General features: G+C 47.2%; 1 protein-coding gene across 7 annotated transcripts in view; it reads right to left on the minus strand.

Annotated features, from left to right (window-relative positions):
* Nucleotides 1-3,005: 3,005 nt before the first annotated feature.
* The window catches only part of LOC125452346 (sushi domain-containing protein 4), a 218,145-nt gene continuing 202,598 nt past the window's right edge, over nucleotides 3,006-18,552 (minus strand). For 3 of the 7 annotated variants that reach the window (XM_059645147.1, XM_059645146.1, XM_059645148.1), the window contains exons 2-3: nucleotides 17,874-17,941; nucleotides 3,006-11,803 (exon numbers count right to left, since the gene is read on the minus strand). In XM_059645147.1, the coding sequence (XP_059501130.1) occupies nucleotides 9,137-11,794 (2,658 nt within the window). In that variant the 5' untranslated portion in view covers nucleotides 11,795-11,803; nucleotides 17,874-17,941 and the 3' untranslated portion in view covers nucleotides 3,006-9,136. Of the gene's footprint in view, nucleotides 11,804-13,613; nucleotides 13,665-13,730; nucleotides 13,766-17,873; nucleotides 17,942-18,552 lie in introns of those variants that run through there. The other 4 variants (XM_059645150.1, XM_059645149.1, XM_059645151.1 and 1 more) reach the window with 4 other exon arrangements.

The raw sequence follows: 18,552 nt of genomic DNA on the forward strand, positions 1-18,552 counted from the left end.
GTTTCTCTGATGTGCCTTAGGGTGTTTTGTCACATTAAAAGTCTCTATATAGTGTAAGTTCTTGTTTATGGGGACAGTAAGGGGAGAAGCGATGGGAATTTTAACATCCAGTGTTTGCTGGACCAGGGAGCCAGTACAGGACAGTGCGTGCAGGTGTGATGGGTGAACATGGCTCAGTATGGGTGATGACACAAGCAGCAAGTTTTAAATGAGTTCAAGTTTAAACCAGGACTATTGGTGTCGTTAAAGACTGAAGATGCAATAGCTGGGGAATTCAGCTGCGGTAGGAATGGTGCCTGATGACAGACAATGTTACAGAAGTGGAAGCAGCTGTGATCTCATTGAATAGCAGAACAGGCTCGAGGGGCTGAATGGCCTACCCTTGTTCTTGAAGTGTTGCCACTGGTTAGGTTCACTAATTGTGCTTGAGGAAAACCATCCTTACTGCCTAGGAATCTATATGGAACCCAAGACCGACAGCATTGTGATTTTGTCTTAATTTCCCTTTGAACCTTACTGAGAAATGGGGGGAGGTGCCACTGTATTGGAGAGTAGCAAATATCCTTATACTTTTGACCAAGAAAAGATCCAAGTGTGGTCCTAGCAATTGCAAACTAGTTGGTTTAAATCAGCCGGTAAGGGTTTTGGAATCCAGCCACAGGAACAGGACAGCCAGCCCTGATTGGTAAAAGGCACACCATGTAAATGAATCTGATTGAATGTTTGAAGAACTGCAGAGAAGGTTGATGAAGGGAATGCAGTGGAAATTGTTTATCTGGACTTTAAGGATGTGTTTGGCAAGGTACCACATAAATAGATTGTTGGAATCAGCTGGGTGCTGTCCTAGAGGATTAAAAAAAGTGTGGCTTTTGGACAGAAAATGAGGTGAGTTGTGGTGTTCCCCAAGGATCAGTGCTCGGACATCACGGCGGCTCAGCGGTTAGCACTGCTGTCTCACAGCGCCAGGGACCAGGTTCGATTCCAGCCTCAAGTGGCTGTCTGTGTGGAGTTTGCACATTCTCCCCGTGTTCTGGTTCCCTCTCACAGTCAAAAGATGTGCAGGCTGGGTGGATTGGCCATGCTAAATTTCAGGGTCTGTACACCTCCAGGTCACTTACATTACAAGCCATAAAGGCCCCAGGGTGTTCAGGGGTCTGTAGATTGGGTGGGTTATAGGGGGATGGGTCTGGGTGGGATGCTCCAAGAGTTGGTGTGGACTTGTTGGGCTGAAGGGCCTGTTACCACACCATAGGGATTCTATGAAATAACTTGGACATTGGAGTACAAAGTAAAATTTTAAATTTTACAAATGATGCCAGATGTGAGGGATGCCAAATAAAGAGGAAGGAAGCGATGAATCACTGCCACAGCAGGGGTATGGGCTAGCAGAATGGGCAGAGTGGTGGCCAGTGGAATACAATACAGAGCAGTGTGAGGTGATGTACTTCAGCAAGAGGTTTAGGCAGAGACAATATGGATTTCATGGCAGAATTCGAAAAGAGTGCAGAGGGACTGGTGGTGCAGGTTCATTAGTTATACACATTGAGAGTGGTTAGCAAGTAGAAACATTGAGTACAAAAACAGAGACATGATGCTGGATCTTTATAAAAGTCTGGTTCGGATCCAACTAGAGTCCAGTTCTAGTCTCTGCACTTTATTTATTTATAAGGTTGGGTTGGTAATCCTGGGTTGTTTTCATTTGAGAGACTGGGAGGAGGTTTGATAGAGGTGTGCAAGAGTGTGACAGGCTTGGATATGCAAAAGGAAAAATGCTTTCTATTATCAGACACTACAAGGACGATACAATACAGCACAGCACAGGAACAGGCCCTTCAGCCCACTAAGCCTGCGCCGATTCCTACTCCTTATTTAGACCCACTACTTATCGCTCATGCTTTTGTGCTCCTGAGATGCTGCTTGGCCTGCTGTGTTCATCCAGCCTCACATTTTATTATCTTGGAATTCTCCAGCATCTGCAGTTCCCATTATCTCTCACTTATTGCTCACGTGTTCATTTGTCTATCAAGTACGCCGTAGATGTTTCTAATGTACCATCTTCTACCACCTCCATTGACAGTGTGTTCCAGGCACCCACCATGAAATATTTCCCTGCCCCCTCTCACTTTGAGCCTGTGCCCTCTTGTAGTGACCTTTCCAACTGGGAAAACACCTCTGACTATCCACCCTATCTATGCTCCTCATAATTTTATAGACCTCATATCAGGCCACCCCTCAGCCTCTGTCCTTTCAGTGAAGTCAGTCTGAGTTTTTCCTCTCCTTGTAACTAACCTCTCCAGACCAGAAAATATCCTGGTAAACCTTCTCTGCACCCTCTCGAAAGCATCCACATCCTTCTGGTAATGTGGTGAACAAAACTGCGAGCAATATTCCAACCATGGCCTAACTAAAGTTTTGTACTGCTGTAACCCAACTTGCCAATATTTATATTTGACACCCCATTGATGAATGCAAGCATGTCTTCTTGATCACCTTATCCACTAGTGTAGCCACTTTCAGGGTCTGTACACCTCCAGGTCACTTATATTACAAACCATAAAGGTCCCAGCACTGATCCCTGCAGAAAAGCACTCATTCTGAAAAGCACCCTTCCACTGCTACTCTCTGTCTTCTATGAGCAACCCAGTTCTGTATCCATTCAGCCAGCATACCCCAAACCCCATGAGGTTTCACCTTCTGCTCCAGCCTGTCATGATGGGGAGACAGATTTAAAACTTTGGCCAAGAGAATCTGAAGGGGAATCTATTGTACAGTGAGTGGTAATAACCTGAAACCCAAAGCCCACAAGGGTGATAGAGTTGAAAGCAATTATTTTAAAGAAAAATTCTTCAAAGGACATTCGGTGAGAGTTTGAAGGGAATAAACTTGATGGAACTGACTGGATTATTCTATGGAAAGCTGGCATGGACCGGATGACTTCCTGTGATGTCAATTACTCAATGACTCGATGACAACAGTGACTACATTTCAAAAAAAAACTTCATTAGGTTACAACACAGAGATGAGTGGCTGAACCAAAGTGGACTTTCTACTTCTGTATTCACAGCATGGTAAAACTAAACCATCAAAGTCCCCCAATAATTATTCCAACAGTTCCTGACCAGACTTTTGCCTAACCAATCCCAGACTTCATGAATGATTAATTTCCAGAAACTGGTTTTGTATCTCAAAGATAAATTTTAACTATTTATTAGACAGAAAATAACAATAGCAGACAGAAAATTAAGAATCACAATAAACTGATTAATGTCTGTGCTTTAATCCCAAAACATTTGATTCCAGCCAGCTCCCAAATACACGAAATACAGACAAACAAACAACTAAAGAATAAATAAAATAACAAGATTGGCCAGATCATTTAAACTGCTTTCACAATACGCTATTTCATACTTCCTCAGTTCACCTAGGCAATGGCAGCTAAAACTTCCAACTCAGTTTTCTACTCTTTGGGCTTTCAAAAACTGATGCATCTGATTGCACAGTGAGCTTTCAAATGCCCATGTTGTCGCAGCAGCAGCCCAGAACCATCTCTCAGAAAACATAGCTCAGAAAAACAAACTACTTCACTCCTGGTTCCACCCTGATAGACTAATCGACTCTCTCTGAGGTCTCAATTACCATTTAACAGCTGTCATCTGCTGAATGCAGGGTCTCTTTCAGACTTGCCAGAACCAATTTCCAGCTATTGACCTTCTTAATAGGCAACTTCTGCTAGCAGTTTAAATGTAATGCTTTTCCCGTTATTGTTTCTGTTAGAACCTTTTAAGTCGGGACTCAGCTTGCAATTAGCCTCCAGGCCTGGCCTCATAAATAAACAAAGCTTGTTTGATATGTTCTTGTCTTTTTAACACTATGTTGTCCTGAAGCCCATCAGTCATTTCCAGCTTATAATGCAAAATTGATAAAAAGGATAAAAATGATGAAAAATCAGTGAAGGCTACAAGTCACTTTGGGATATTCTGAGGTGATATATGGTACTGCAGAAAAGTAAGTATTTACTTTCCTCCTCCCATGAACATAACGTGAGGATTAGAAACCTACATGGATAGAGACCTGGAGAGGAGGACTTGTACACTTGTACATAAGGTACAGAAACTGAGGACTACTTTATGGGGGCTCTCCATCTTTGATGAAAATTACTCATTAGAATGGTGAATACACATTTGCTGTGATTTTCCCAGGTTGAGTGATGTTACGGCTTAATTAGGACATTTGTGACTGTGACCCATGGACACTGCTGGCCTCAATGTTTCTTTGATCCTTTCCATGGTTGAAAAATAATTTTTCAGACAGGTCTTTCCCGTCACTCCTCAACCTAATGGCTGCTGGGTCTTTTCTCTAAGTCAGCGCCTTTCATAGGAGAGTCAATCATTTGTCTACATTCATCCACACTCCGCTGACTAGTTCAGCATCTGTTGCTCATCCCTATTTGCCCTTGAACTGAGAGGTTTGTTAGATCATTTCAGAGGCCAGTTTAATGTTTAACCACATTGCTGTGGGTCTAGAGACACATGTAGGCCAGACCAGGTAATGACAGCAGAGTTCCTTCTTTCAAGGATGTCAAAAATCAGAATCAGATGGGAATTTTGTGATCACCATTCAGTGGATTTTAAATTCAAGTGTCACTACTCATACTTGAGTGGAATCTGAACCCATGGCCCAAGAATTTTAGCCTGGAGGTCTGGAATGTCAGTCCAGTGATAACATCATGACACCACTACTTTCCCCAAACTCTCAGTTCAGCCTAATGAGCTGCTGCTGACTTATACAATACAGGGATACATGGCTACATACCTGTGACACACAGCCTTAACAAGAACACAAAGTGTGCTGCAGGACTTCACAGGAAAGCTGGTTGAAATGTTCACATTTTTTATTCAGTAAAATATAACAACGTTTATTGTAGGATATAAAAGGACATATACAAAAGTAGGATATAAAAAAATAAAGTTCCCATTTTAGAACATAGAACATAGAACATTACAGCACAGTACAGGCCCTTCGGCCCTCGATGTTGTGCCGACCTGTCATACCGATCTGAAGCCCATCTAACCTACACTATTCCATGTACGTCCATATGCTCATCCAATGACGACTTAAATGTACCTAAAGTTGGCGAATCTACTACCGTTGCAGGCAAAGCGTTCCATTCTCTTACTACTCTCTGAGTAAAGAAACTACCTCTGACATCTGTCCTATATCTTTCACCCCTCAATTTAAAGCTATGCCCCCTCGTGCTCGCCGTCACCATCCTAGGAAAAAGGCTCTCCCTATCCACCCTATCTAACCCTCTGATTATTTTATATGTTTCAATTAAATTTTCTACCCACATTTAAGAATCAAAAGCGTCACATTTGGGTCGAAATCTCAGTTGTGGAGCAAAATTCACTGGAGGCATTTCTGGTTTTAAGCAAAGTTTCCACACTGGGCAAATTCCAACCTAATCCATTTTCGCAGGTCAATATAGTAACAGTCTTTAGCAAAGAGGCAAATGGAGCAGGGGATCACCTCACAGTACAATCACACAGAACACAAAATGTTTCACAGTCTTACAATTCTCACATAAAATCTCTTCAACATGGGTGGGCAGTTCATCCAGACCGCAAATGGGAGGGAACACATTACTCTGGCCCACTGGAATGGGGATACTAACTGACGCTGGGGAAACCAACATGACATAGTGAGCTGTACGGTGGGTCCACAGTGAGAAGTGACTTCATATCCTTGACAGATTTAAGAGATGTAGAGAGAGGGAAAGTAGCAGACACACTTCCAGAAGAACTGATGGAACATCAGGCCAAGGTGCTACTTCGTAGTCACATATCTGAGGGATGGGGTGAGCTTGAGGGGCTGCAGAAATGACTGGGGGCAGGAGAAAAGTATCTTCCTCAGTTTCACCTGGATGACTCCAGCACACACCATTACTACTGTGCCAGTGACCGGGGTGGGGGATGGAGGGTCACAATGTCAAGACTGTCACCTAGAAGTGAGATGCGGAGGAACCTCTTCACTCAGAATTGTTAGGGTTTGGAATGCACTACCTGGGGGAGGAGTGGAGGCGAATTCGATAGGAGGTTTCAAAAGGGAGCTGGATATATATTTGAAAGTAATGGATTTAGAGGGCTACAGAGATAGGGCTGGAGATTGGGACCAGCTGGGCAGTTCCTTGAGGAGCCAGTACAGACACAATAAGTAGAAAGGCCTCCTTCTGCACCATAAAATTCTACAATTCCAAATCAGCAGCTAAAACAAGACCCACGTTTTGCATGGAAACTATTAGTTTGATTCATTATGATAAAAATTATGAAACATTAAAGTCAGAATGAGCATTGAACCTTTACTAAACCTTTGTTCAAACCACAACCAGAATTCTGTGTGCAGTTTAAGGGCCCCACACAACAGGAAAAATGTTAAAGCAACAGTGAAGGTATAACAGAGAGGAAGCTGCCAACTGTAAGGAAATAAAAACATAGACTTAACAAACGAGCTGGCTTCATTAAAGCAGAGGAATGGAACAATTGAACAAGAGGCGTTTAAACTTATCAAAGGATGGAACAAAATGGATTTCAATGATTGGAACTGAATTGTCAAAGCTGTGGGCTGACCATGTCCTGATGGGCTTCATCCTAGGGTCTTAAAGGAAGTGGCTAGTGAGATTGTTGATTTAATTTTCCAAAGCTCCCATGATTCAGGGAAGGTCCATCAGTTTGGAACACAGTGAATGTGACACCTTTGCTATTGGTAACCATTTAGAGAAATGACTTGGTGGCTAAAGAGCCAGATGGTCCAGTTGCCATCAACTAATGACACAGAGATCGTTCAGAAATTAATTCACAAAGACTATAAGAAGCTGCAAAAAGACATTGATCAGTTAAATGATGAGGCAGAAGAAATTGGCGAATGCAGTATTATGTGGGAAAATGTGAAAATTTCCACTTTGGCAGGAACTATAATAAATGAGCATATTGTGCGAAGGGTTAGAGATTGCAGAGCTCTGAAATACAGAGGCATCTGGTCATAGAACATAGAACATTACAGCACAGTACAGGCCCTTCGGCCCTCGATGCTGTGCCGACCTGTCATACCGATCTGAAGCCCATCTAACATACACTATTCCATGTACATCCATACGCTTATCCAATGACGACTTAAATGTACCTAAAGTTGGCGAATCTACTATCGTTGGTCAGCCTGCTGAAAAGGTTTGTACACAGGTACAGCAAGTAAGTCAGAAAACTGATAGAATGTTCTCATTTATCGCGATAGGGAGTTGAATACAAAAGTGGGGAGGTTATGCTTCAGTTTCATGGATATTTGATGACTGCATGTCTGGAAAACCACACACAGTGTTAGTCACCTTATTTAAAGGTGTTGGTAGCTGCTTTAGAAGCAGTTCAGCAAAGAATGGTAATGGGCTGGTATCTTATGAGGAGAGGTTGGATCGGCTGGGCTTGTAACTGGTGGGGCTTAGAACATATAAGGCCCTGAGGGGTCTTGACGGGTAGGTGTGGAAAGGATGTTTCTTCTTGTGGGAGATTGCAGATCATTGTTTAAAAATGAGTGGCCACTTATTCCGATCAGAGGTGAGGTGAAATGTTTTTATCCTAGATGATCATAAGTCTTGGGACTGATCTTCCTGAAAAAGGTGGTCAAAGGGAAGTCGTTGAATATTTTTATGGCGTTGTTGGATAGATTCTTGTTATGTGCGGGATGAAAGGGGACCGGGATGTGAGTGTGAGGTGACAATCAGATCTGCCATGATTTTACTGAATAGTGAAGTGGGCTCAACATGCCGAATGCTTGTTGAGAGGTTAATGCCACCAGAAGCTACAAGATCAATGGAATACAGCCAGGCAGCAGAAGAAATTCCTACTTTTTTTACACAGAAGGTTCCGGACAGTGGAATGCTGCCCTGGAGTCAGTGTTTAAAGGAGAATAATGTCAGTGGTTAAAAATCAGTTTTGTACGTGTTCAACAGAATGGTTAATATCAGTTATAAGGGACAGCAGGCATGTAGCATTCATAATTACTGCTCATGTAGCAGATAAACACCCATGGAGACTATTGGGTCAAATAGATTGTTCGATTTAGTACCATCTTTGCTTTTTAGGTAATAGATAATCCACATGCTTTCAAAATCTCCACTGATCAAGTGAACTGATGAAACTAACCCTGGCTCCTATGGACGACGTGATCTCTCCAGTTTTCTGACAACCTATAGCACAGAAACCAAGGAGGCCAAAGAACACGGGTCTTGAAGTGACCCCCAAACCAGCTCAAACCCCCTGTCGATGGCAATGATTTGATCTGCTCTGGCTATCAAGCCAACTGGACGCTCCCTTTAAGAATCTGTGCTGTGACGGCATATTCCTTGGCTACCCAAACCTGAAGGCAGACTGGGACCGAGAGCTATAGGCTCAGAGGTTACCCAGTGGGGCACAAGACCTCCTTCGCATACTCTGCATGTTTGTGTACAGCTGTGAGCCAGCTGTCCTTCCATCTCACTAGCCAAGGGCATGCTCCTGTCAGTGCCAGCTGTATGAATGACCAATTGGAGCACCCAAAACAAACCCAGAAATTGCTGAAGAAACTCAGCAGGTCTGGCAGCATCTGTGGGAAGAAAGCAGAGTTAACAGTTTCAACTCCAGTGAGTCTTTTTCAGAATGGGATCCAAAAATGTTAAAACTCCACTACTTTCCCACAGAGGCTGCCAGACCTGCTGAGCTTCTCCCGCAATTTCTGCCTTTGTTTCAGGTCTCTCACATCCGCAGTTCTTTGTTTTATTTAAGCTAGAGTACCTGCCTGATGGAGGTAGGCGATTAAACTCAAATGAAGGTCGCAACGGTTTAAAAAAAAATGAAGTGAGTTGGGCATGTGCCTTTCTCTGGGTCTCGGAAGGCGTGCAGAGCTGGGTGGGGCTGTGACTCAGAGGTACTGAGAGCACATTGGTTCATTTGTTGAGGTAGTTTTTATGTTACAGCAGACTTGTTGCAGTTAAGTGTTGAGGCTACAGGTCACCTGTTGGTGGCGTACTTTGCTGTTTTTGAAGAGCCATTCAGAAGGAGATCGAGTTTAATCTTGCAGTCGGCCTGCAGCCAGCATCTCCTGCGGGCCATTCTTATCTTGCAACTGTTGCAACCTGTTGCAATCTAAAGCTGTCATTGGCCTTATTCCTTCTGAAGAAATTCAGACGACTGAGAGGCTTCTGCAGTTCTGCATTTTTCCTTCTGGGTTCCTGCAAAATTTGGTAGGCCAGCCTGTCCAAGACCCACTTGTGGTCCTGTGGGTCTTCTGGCCAGCGCATGTATTGCCTGCTCTGGATGTAGGCTTTGATGGGCTGGTACTTCATGAGCTGGTAGTCCGGGAGCTTGCCGACAACCAACACGACCATCACCTCCCTCAGTTCATGGAAAAGTCGACTCTGCGCGATATTGAAGGCTTCGACACACCAGCCATCCTTCAGGAACTGCCTGGTCACAATGCAGACCGTCTTCTTGCTGCTCCAGATTGCATCACGTATGTTCGTAATATGGTCCTCGCCAGGAATGAAGTCACGGTCTTCAAAGCACATCTGAAACCTATTCTTCTCATTGAACTGGGAGTCCAAGTATTGCAGAAGGGAATTTGTCACCCACTCAATGTCATTACTGCTGAAGCATAGGTATGCATCAAACTTATAGGCCTTCCCTTCCTCATCTGCCTTCTGACCATTCATGATCTTGTTTGTTGTTCTTTTGTACCAGATGTAGATCAAGCCTCTGTAGTGATTGTAGAGAAGGACACAAGAGCCAATAGTCAGTAATAGAGTTGTGAAGAACACAAAGAGAGCAAACTGTATGGATTCCACATTATCATCTTCATCACACCCATCAGTGCTCAGAGAGAGAAGAGGAGTCCCTTGTAAATTATCTGGAAACACACAGTACACATCTGTTAACGGTTGCGCCAAGACCACCTCCGTGGTATTTAACCATTCGATAAACACCCTGAGACCACAATCACAGATGTATTGGTTTTGCCTCAAGTCCAGGTGACTCACAAAACTGAACACATCTGGGTTTGGTGACACAAGGCGATTTTCAGATAGATCGAGAATTTCAAGTGAGCTGGGAAACAGACCCTGACTGAGTTTGGTCAGAGAGTTAGATGATAAGTTGAGTCTCTTCAGAGAAACCAAACCTTTAAAAATATCTTGTGGTAGCTCGGTAAGATAGTTTTGATTGAGAAGAAGAACAGTTAGGTTAGTCAGGTTATGAAACACTTCCCAGCACTGCTTTGATGTCCATACCAAATCGAGGAAATTACTTGAGAGTTCAAGGTGGATTAACTGATTGTTTTTTGGAATGATATCAGTTCGAGCAGGCGTGCACTTCGATATACGGTTTTCCCTCAACAAAAGATGCTTCACAAAAGGAAGTTGCATGATGGCATAGAAAACATCGAGGTTTGTAAAGGCATTGTTTGAGAAATCAAGAAAGGTGCTCCTGGAAACTGCCTCCAGGCCATAAACTGAGCTGATTCGGTTGAGGCCCACTAAGAAATAAGCCATTTGTGGGAGATGGTGAAACCCAGAAATAACAGAGAGTGCATTGTCTCGAAGGTTCAACGTCATCAGCTGATTCAGTCCGCGGAACGCATTATACTGAATGACTCCAATGTGGTTGTGCTGCAAGTCAATTAACGTGACATTCCTCAGACCTTCGAAGGTAGATGAGTAGATCTCTCCCAGCAGATTGAAGGAAAGGTTTAATTGCAGAAGGGAGTCTAGGCCAAAGAATGCGTTAGTTTCAATCTGATTGATCTTGTTGAAAGATAATGTAAGCAACTTCAAGAAAGTTAAGTGTGAAAATAAATAGGGGGCAAGTGTAAAGATGGAGCCATGGGACATATCCAGATTCAGAACAGAACTGTCCCTGAGACCAGCCAGTGTCCGATTGTTTGGATCTTCTATGTTATTATAGCCAAACGACCTCCCAATGGTCAAATGTTGCATCTTCAGGTGAATGATAAGCGTTCCTTTCATAGCTAAAAACATCTTCTCCAGCCCGTGGACATTAAGGCCAATTTGTGAAATGTCCAATGTGTTCAGCATTATGTTTTTGAAAGGATTCCCGCACTGCTCCCAGTCAAAGTTTTCATTTGCGTACAAGGGTCTGTTTGAGGAGATGTCGAATGTTTCAAAATACCCCCGTGGGACATTGTGCAGGTCCCCCTCACAAATCTGGCGAATCACATTTGCCTTAAAATGAACATTTTTCAAAGCTCTTAGGCTAGAAAATGTTGAATCCGGTCTGATTTGCTTGATCTTGTTTCCGTCAAGAATGAGGGTGTGCAGTGAGATTAAATTTTTAAAATGTCCCCGTTGCAAGATTGAGTCAGTCAAACCATTGTGGTCAAGATACAGGATTTGCAGTTTCCGTAGCCCAGCAAACGCCTCCACGTCCAGCGTCAAGTTTTTATTTCCACCCAGATCAAGGTACATCAAATTGGGCAGATTCCTAAATGCTCTTGCTCTGACACGCAGTGGTGGCTCGGTCTGTAATCCAATGAGGAGAATCCGTAGCTGCACCAGTAGCTGAGAAAACGATGTCTCTTCAATAAGCCTGATTCTGTTGTTGATTAAGTTGAGCTGGATGATGTCTGTTGGCACTTGCGGGATCTCAGTAAAATTACGATTCAGGCAGTTCAGTTTATTCTGATACCTGGAGCAAGTTCTGACGGAAGCTTTCTGAGCTGCAGTGAGAGCTGCAAGGAGGCACATAAACAGCAGAAACATGATGGTCTCCTATTAAAGAGAAGAGACAAATTATTCATGAATGATGGCCAAAGAAATCAATGATCATTCATACCTGACTGAATCTAGGCTGGACCGCACATAACAATCTATCCATAACCTTGTCTAATCAGGTCATTGAAACATAGAATGATGTACTATTGGTGTTGATCATCCAGCTCTGTGAGGCATCCAGTGGCTGCCCTGTGTGACTACCTTCTCACGTCTAAACTTCCTTGTGGAGGTTATTATTGAATCTGCTTCCGCCAACATTTGTAGCAGTGCATTCAGATCACAACCCATTGGGGGAAAGAAAACCTGTTCTCCAGAGTTTAGAAGAAAAAGAGGTGATCTCATTCAAGCTAACAGAGGGTGAGGCTGGATGAACACAGCAGGCCCAGCAGTATCTCAGGAGCACAAAAGCATCCCCACCCTTATCTGCTTTCCGGAGAGACCACTCTCTCCGTGACTCCCTTGTTCGCTCCACACTGCCCTCCAACCCTACCACACCCGGCACCTTCCCCTGCAACCGCAGGAAATGCTACACTTGCCCCCACACCTCCTCCCTCACCCCTATCCCAGGCCCCAAGATGACTTTCCACATTAAGCAGAGGTTCACCTGCACATCTGCCAATGTGGTATACTGTATCCATTGTACCCGGTGTGGCTTCCTCTACATCAGAGAAACCAAGCGGACGCTCGGGGACTGCTTTGCAGAACACCTCTGCTCAGTTCGCAATAAACAACTGCACCTCCCAGTCACGAGCCATTTCCGCTCCCCCTCCCATTCTTTAGATGACGTGTCCATCCTGGGCCTCCAGCAGTGCCACAATGATGCCACCCGAAGGTTGCAGGAACAGCAACTCATATTCCGCTTGGGAACCCTGCAGCCCAATGGTATCAATGTGGACTTCACCAGCTTCAAAATCTCCCCTTCCCCCACTGCATCCCAAAACCAGCCCAGTTCGTCCCCTCCTCCCACTGCATCACACAACCAGCCCAGGACAATAAAACCTGAGGCTGGATGAACACAGCAGGTCCAGCAGCATCTCAGGAGCACAAAAGCTGACGTTTCGGGCCTAGACCCTTCATCAGAGAGGGGGATGGGATGAGGGTTCAGGAATAAATAGAGAGAGAGGGGGAGGCGGACCGAAGATGTAGAGAAAAGAAGATAGGTGGAGAGGAGAGTATAGGTGGGGAGGTAGGGAGGGGATAGGTCAGTCCAGGGAAGACGGACAGGTCGAGGAGGTGGGATGAGGTTAGTGGGTAGGAGATGGAGGTGCGGCTTGGGGTGGGAGGAAGGAATGGGTGAGAGGAAGAACCGGTTAGGGAGGCAGAGACAGGTTGGACTGGTTTTGGGATGCAGTGGGTGGAGGGGAAGAGCTGGGCTGGTTGTGTGGTGCAGTGGGGGGAGGGGACGAACTGGGCTGGTTTAGGGATCCGGTGGGGGAAGGGGAGATTTTGAAGCTGGTGAAGTCCACATTGATACCATTGGGCTGCAGGGTTCCCAAGCGGAATATGAGTTGCTGTTCCTGTAACCTACGGGTGGCATCATAGTGGCACTGCAGGAGGCCCATGATGGACGTGTCATCTAAAGAATGGGAGGGGGAGTGGAAATGGTTTGCGACTGGGAGGTGCAGTTGTTTATTGCGAACCGAGCGGAGGTGTTCTGCAAAGCGGTCTCCAAGCCTCCGCTTGGTTTCCCCAATGTAGAGGAAGCCACACCGGGTGCAGTGGATGCAGTATACCACATTGGCAGACTGAACACCCACTTTTACTCAGCTTTACTGGACACCAAAAATCGTAAGTACAACAAACTCACTGGGACCTGCCACCCACAAGAGGATTCCTGCGCCTCCCAAATCCCGAGCCTGTCCCTACCCCTCCCCCACCATGCACCCGCCGCCATTGACCATGAGGACACGGCCGGAGACCCCACCGTTGATGTCACATCCGCCTCCGCCGGCCACACCACTTCCGGAACCGCTGCTGCAGTCACCGCCTCCACGTCCAGGTACAACACCTCACACACCACCCTCACCGCAGCTGCTGCCGCCCACCCCGATCCTCCAACCGCCGACGGAACCCCGCCCATGGCCGACGCCGACAGAACCCCGCCCACCGCCGACGGAACCCCGCCCACGGCCGACGGAACCCCGCCCACAGCCGACGACCTCATCGCTCCGCCCACAACCTCCACAGCCTGCAACCCCAGAGGAGACAGTCACACTGAGCCCTGCCGCATCTTCACCATCCCCCCAGACCTCCCACTGACTGAGGACGAACGGTCAGTCCTGAGCAAGGGGCTCACCTTTGTCCCCCTACAACCACACATCAACGAATACCAGTCACGGTTGGACATAGAGCAGTTTTTCCGCCGTCTTCGCCTCCACGCCTACTTTTTCGACCGGGAACCTAACCCTCCTTCCACTGACCCCTTCACCCGCTTCCAACACAAGTCCTCCTCCTGGACACCACCCCAAGGCCTCCTACCCTCCCTCGACCTCTTCATCTCCAACTGCCGTCGAGACATTAACCGCCTCAACCTCTCCACCCCTCTCACCCACTCCAACCTCTCCCCCGCAGAACGGGCAGCCCTCCGCTCCAACCCCAACCTCACCATCAAACCCGCAGACAAGGGTGGCGCAGTGGTAGTATGGCGCACGGACCTCTACATCGCCGAGGCCAGACGCCAACTCTCCGACACCACCTCCTACCACCCCCTCGATCATGACCCCACCCCCGAGCACCAAACCATCATCTCCAACACCATTCACGGCCTCATCACCTCAGGGGACCTCCCACCCACAGCCTCCAACCTCATTGTTCCCCAACCCCCCACGGCCCGTTTCTATGTCCTTCCCAAAATCCACAAACCTGCCTGCCCTGGTTGACCCATCGTCACAGCCTGCTCCTACCCCACCGAACCCATCTACACCTATCTGGACTCCATTTTCTCCCCTTTGGTCCAGGAACTTCCCACCTACGTCCGTGACACCACCCATGCCCTCCACCTCCTCCAGGACTTCCAATTCCCTGGCCCCCAACACCTCATATTCACCATGGACGTCCAGTCCCTATACACCTGCATTCCGCATGCAGATGGCCTCAAGGCCCTCCGCTTCTTCCTGTCCCGCAGGCCCGACCAGTCCCCCTCCACCGACACCCTCATCCGCCTAGCCGAACTCGTCCTCACCCTCAACAACTTCTCTTTCGATTCCTCCCACTTCCTACAGACTAAGGGGGTGGCCATGGGCACCCGCATGGGCCCCAGCTATGCCTGCCTCTTTGTAGGTTACGTGGAACAGTCCCTCTTCCGCACCTACACAGGCCCCAAACCCCACCTCTTCCTCCGGTACATTGATGACTGTATCGGCGCCGCCTCTTGCTCCCCAGAGGAGCTCGAACAGTTCATCCACTTCACCAACACCTTCCACCCCAACCTTCAGTTCACCTGTGCCATCTCCAGCACATTCCTCACCTTCCTGGACCTCTCAGTCTCCATCTCAGGCAACCAGCTTGTAACTGATGTCCATTTCAAGCCCGCCGACTCCCACAGCTACCTAGAATACACCTCCTCCCACCCACCCTCCTGCAAAAATTCCACCCCCTATTCCCAATTCCTCCGCCTCCGCCGCATCTGCTCCCATGATGAGGCATTCCACTCCCGCACATTCCAGATGTCCAAGTTCTTCAAGGACTGCAACTTTCCCCCCACAGTGGTCGAGAACGCCCTTGACTGCGTCTCCCACATTTCCCGCAACACATCCCTCACACCCCGCCCCCGCCACAACCGCCCTAAGAGGATCCCCCTCGTTCTCACACACCACCCCACCAACCTCTGGATACAACGCATCATCCTCCGACACTTCCGCCATCTACAATCCGACCCCACCACCCAAGACATTTTTCCATCCCCACCCTTGTCTGCTTTCCGGAGAGACCACTCTCTCCGTGACTCCCTTGTTCGCTCCACACTGCCCTCCAACCCCACCACACCCGGCACCTTCCCCTGCAACGCAGGAAATGCTACACTTGCCCCCACACCTCCTCCCTCACCCCTATCCAAGGCCCCAAGATGACATTCCACATTAAGCAGAGGTTCACCTGCACATCTGCCAATGTGGTATACTGCATCCACTGTACCCGGCGTGGATTCCTCTACATTGGGGAAACCAAGCTGAGGCTTGGGGACCGCTTTGCAGAACACCTCCGCTCGGTTCGCAATAAACAACTGCACCTCCCAGTCGCAAACCATTTCCACTCCCCCTCCCATTCTTTAGATGACATGTCCATCATGGGCCTCCTGCAGTGCCACAATGATGCCACCCGAAGGTTGCAGGAACAGCAACTCATATTCCGCTTGGGAACCCTGCAGCCAAATGGTATCAATGTGGACTTCATCAGTTTCAAAATCTCCCCTTCCCCCACCGCATCCCAAAACCAGCCCAGATGACCCCTCCCCCCCACTGCACCACACAACCAGCCCAGCTCTTCCCCTCCACCCACTGCATCCCAAAACCAGTCCAACCTGTCTCTGCCTTCCTAACCTGTTCTTCCTCTCACCCATCCCTTCCTCCCACACCAAGCCTCACCTCCATCTCCTACCCACTAACCTCATCCCACCTCCTTGACCTGTCCGTCTTCCCTGGACTGACCTATCCCCTCCCTACCTCCCCACCTATATTCTCCTCTCCACCTATCTTCTTTTCCCTCCATCTTCGGTCCGCCTCCCCCTCTGTCCCTATTTATTCCAAAACCCTCACCCTATCCCCCTCTCTGATGAAGGGTCTAGGCCCGAAACGTTACCTAGGAGTGTTGCCTGTTTGGAATATTTCACCCGTGGAAGTATCGGAGATGAGATTTGAGAGATAAAAATGGATCTGGACATGCATTCGGTGCTCAAGTCTGTCAAGGGATGCAGACGCTGCATTCAGAATCTTCTCTGAAGTCTCGCAATAACAGACTTGTATACTCCCATGTCCATGTGTCATTGCATCGCGCTCAGAGCGATTTGTGAATGGGATGCGAGTGTTAATGGGAAGATGAACATTTATTGTCCAGTCTAGTTTCCCTGGATAAGGTGGTGATGAGCTGCCTTCTTGAACCACGACAGTCCACGGAGGGGGCAGGGACGCTTACAATGCTATGAGGAAGGCAGTTTGACGATTTTGACCCAGTAACAGTGAAGGGACAGAGAGAAAGGTCCAGGCCACGATGATCGGTGGAATGGAGAGGAATTTGCAAGTGGTGGAGTTTCTATAACTCCTATCTGCCCTTTGAAGTGGATCCAGAGAGCCACTCACTTCAGGGGCAGTGTTGGGCCAGTCGATGACTGCCCACATCCCAGGGAGGACTTTGGGAAAACAGAAATGTAACTGAGGAAGATTTTGCAGGGTTGACATGGTTCTGTATACTGTTGTTGTTTCTGTCACCCAAGTCAACCCCGGGTGGTATATCCAGTTTCACTCCTTTTGTTAGACTTTGTCGCAATTCGAACTGAGTGTCTTGCTGGGCCATTTCGGAATACATTTAAGATTCAAGCACATTGCGATCAGATGTAGGCCAGACTGAGTAAGAGTGGCAGGTTCACTCACTTAAAAAGGGGCATTAGGGAACCAAATTGGGCTAGCTTTTTTAATTCCGGCTTTTATTGTATGCAAATATCACGGGCGGGATTTGAAGGCATGTCCCATTACATGGTACTGGGGAGGGCTGTAGGCCAGTTCCATTACCACCACACCACCTCCAAAAGGGTGCTGACTCACTTGCATTATTTAAAGACAGGAAGGGTAAAGTCAGACCATAGGGCAGTTTTCTCCATGAGGGGAGATGACTGGAGGTGGTCTAACCTCAGGTGAGGGGGAGAGGTTGAGAAGGAGAGATCTTCATGGTGATCTCAGACGGTGATGGGAACTGAACCCACACTGTTGGCATTACTCTACACCTCAAACCAGCCATGCCGCCCACGGAGCTGGGACAATGAGACCTACTGGTCATCTCCTCCCCAGAAATGGAGGTGAAAAGATTATTTGGTCCTTTTCGAATTCTAAACAATGTCCATCATGACACGGTGCCTTACCTAGTCCAGAAACTGCAGAAACCGCAGGACACAGTCATCACTTCAAGTTGGGGACACGCAATACTGATCTGCAGAAACAATATTTGTTAAAGATTAATCATTGCGATAAACTCACTCAGGCGCGATCCAGAACCATGAGAAAATGCTGATTGCCTATTTGTTGCCTCAAATTTTTTTTTGTCAGTTAGACCTCTTTAAGAAGGAAAAAGCTGAAAAATAACAAAGTGAAGAGAAGCGACAGTCAGGTTTTTACTGTTGGGATTAGAATTCACTTTACAATTTCAAATTAATAGTCAATAGTGAAGACTGTACACTAAATTTACTTGTTTGAATAGTTTAGCAACATCACAGTTATAGGTCACACAGTGTGAAGCTGGATGAACACAGCAGGCCAAGCAGCATCAGAGGAGCGCAAAAGCTGACGTTTCGGGCCTAGACACTTCATCAGAAAAGGGGGAGGGGAAGGAGCTTCTGAAATAAATAGGGAGAGAGGGGGAGGCGGACCAAAGATGGAGAGAAAAGAAGATAGGTGGAGAGGAGAGTATAGGTGGGGAGGTAGGGAGGGGATAGGTCAGTCCAGGGAGGACGGACAGGTCAAGGAGGTGGGATGAGGTTAGTAGGTAGGAGATGGAAGTGGGGCTTGGGGTCGGAGGAGGGGATAGGTGAGAGGAAGGACAGG

Source organism: Stegostoma tigrinum, chromosome 4 (genome assembly GCF_030684315.1).
Source record: "Stegostoma tigrinum isolate sSteTig4 chromosome 4, sSteTig4.hap1, whole genome shotgun sequence".
NCBI classification, from domain to species: Eukaryota; Metazoa; Chordata; class Chondrichthyes; order Orectolobiformes; family Stegostomatidae; genus Stegostoma; species Stegostoma tigrinum.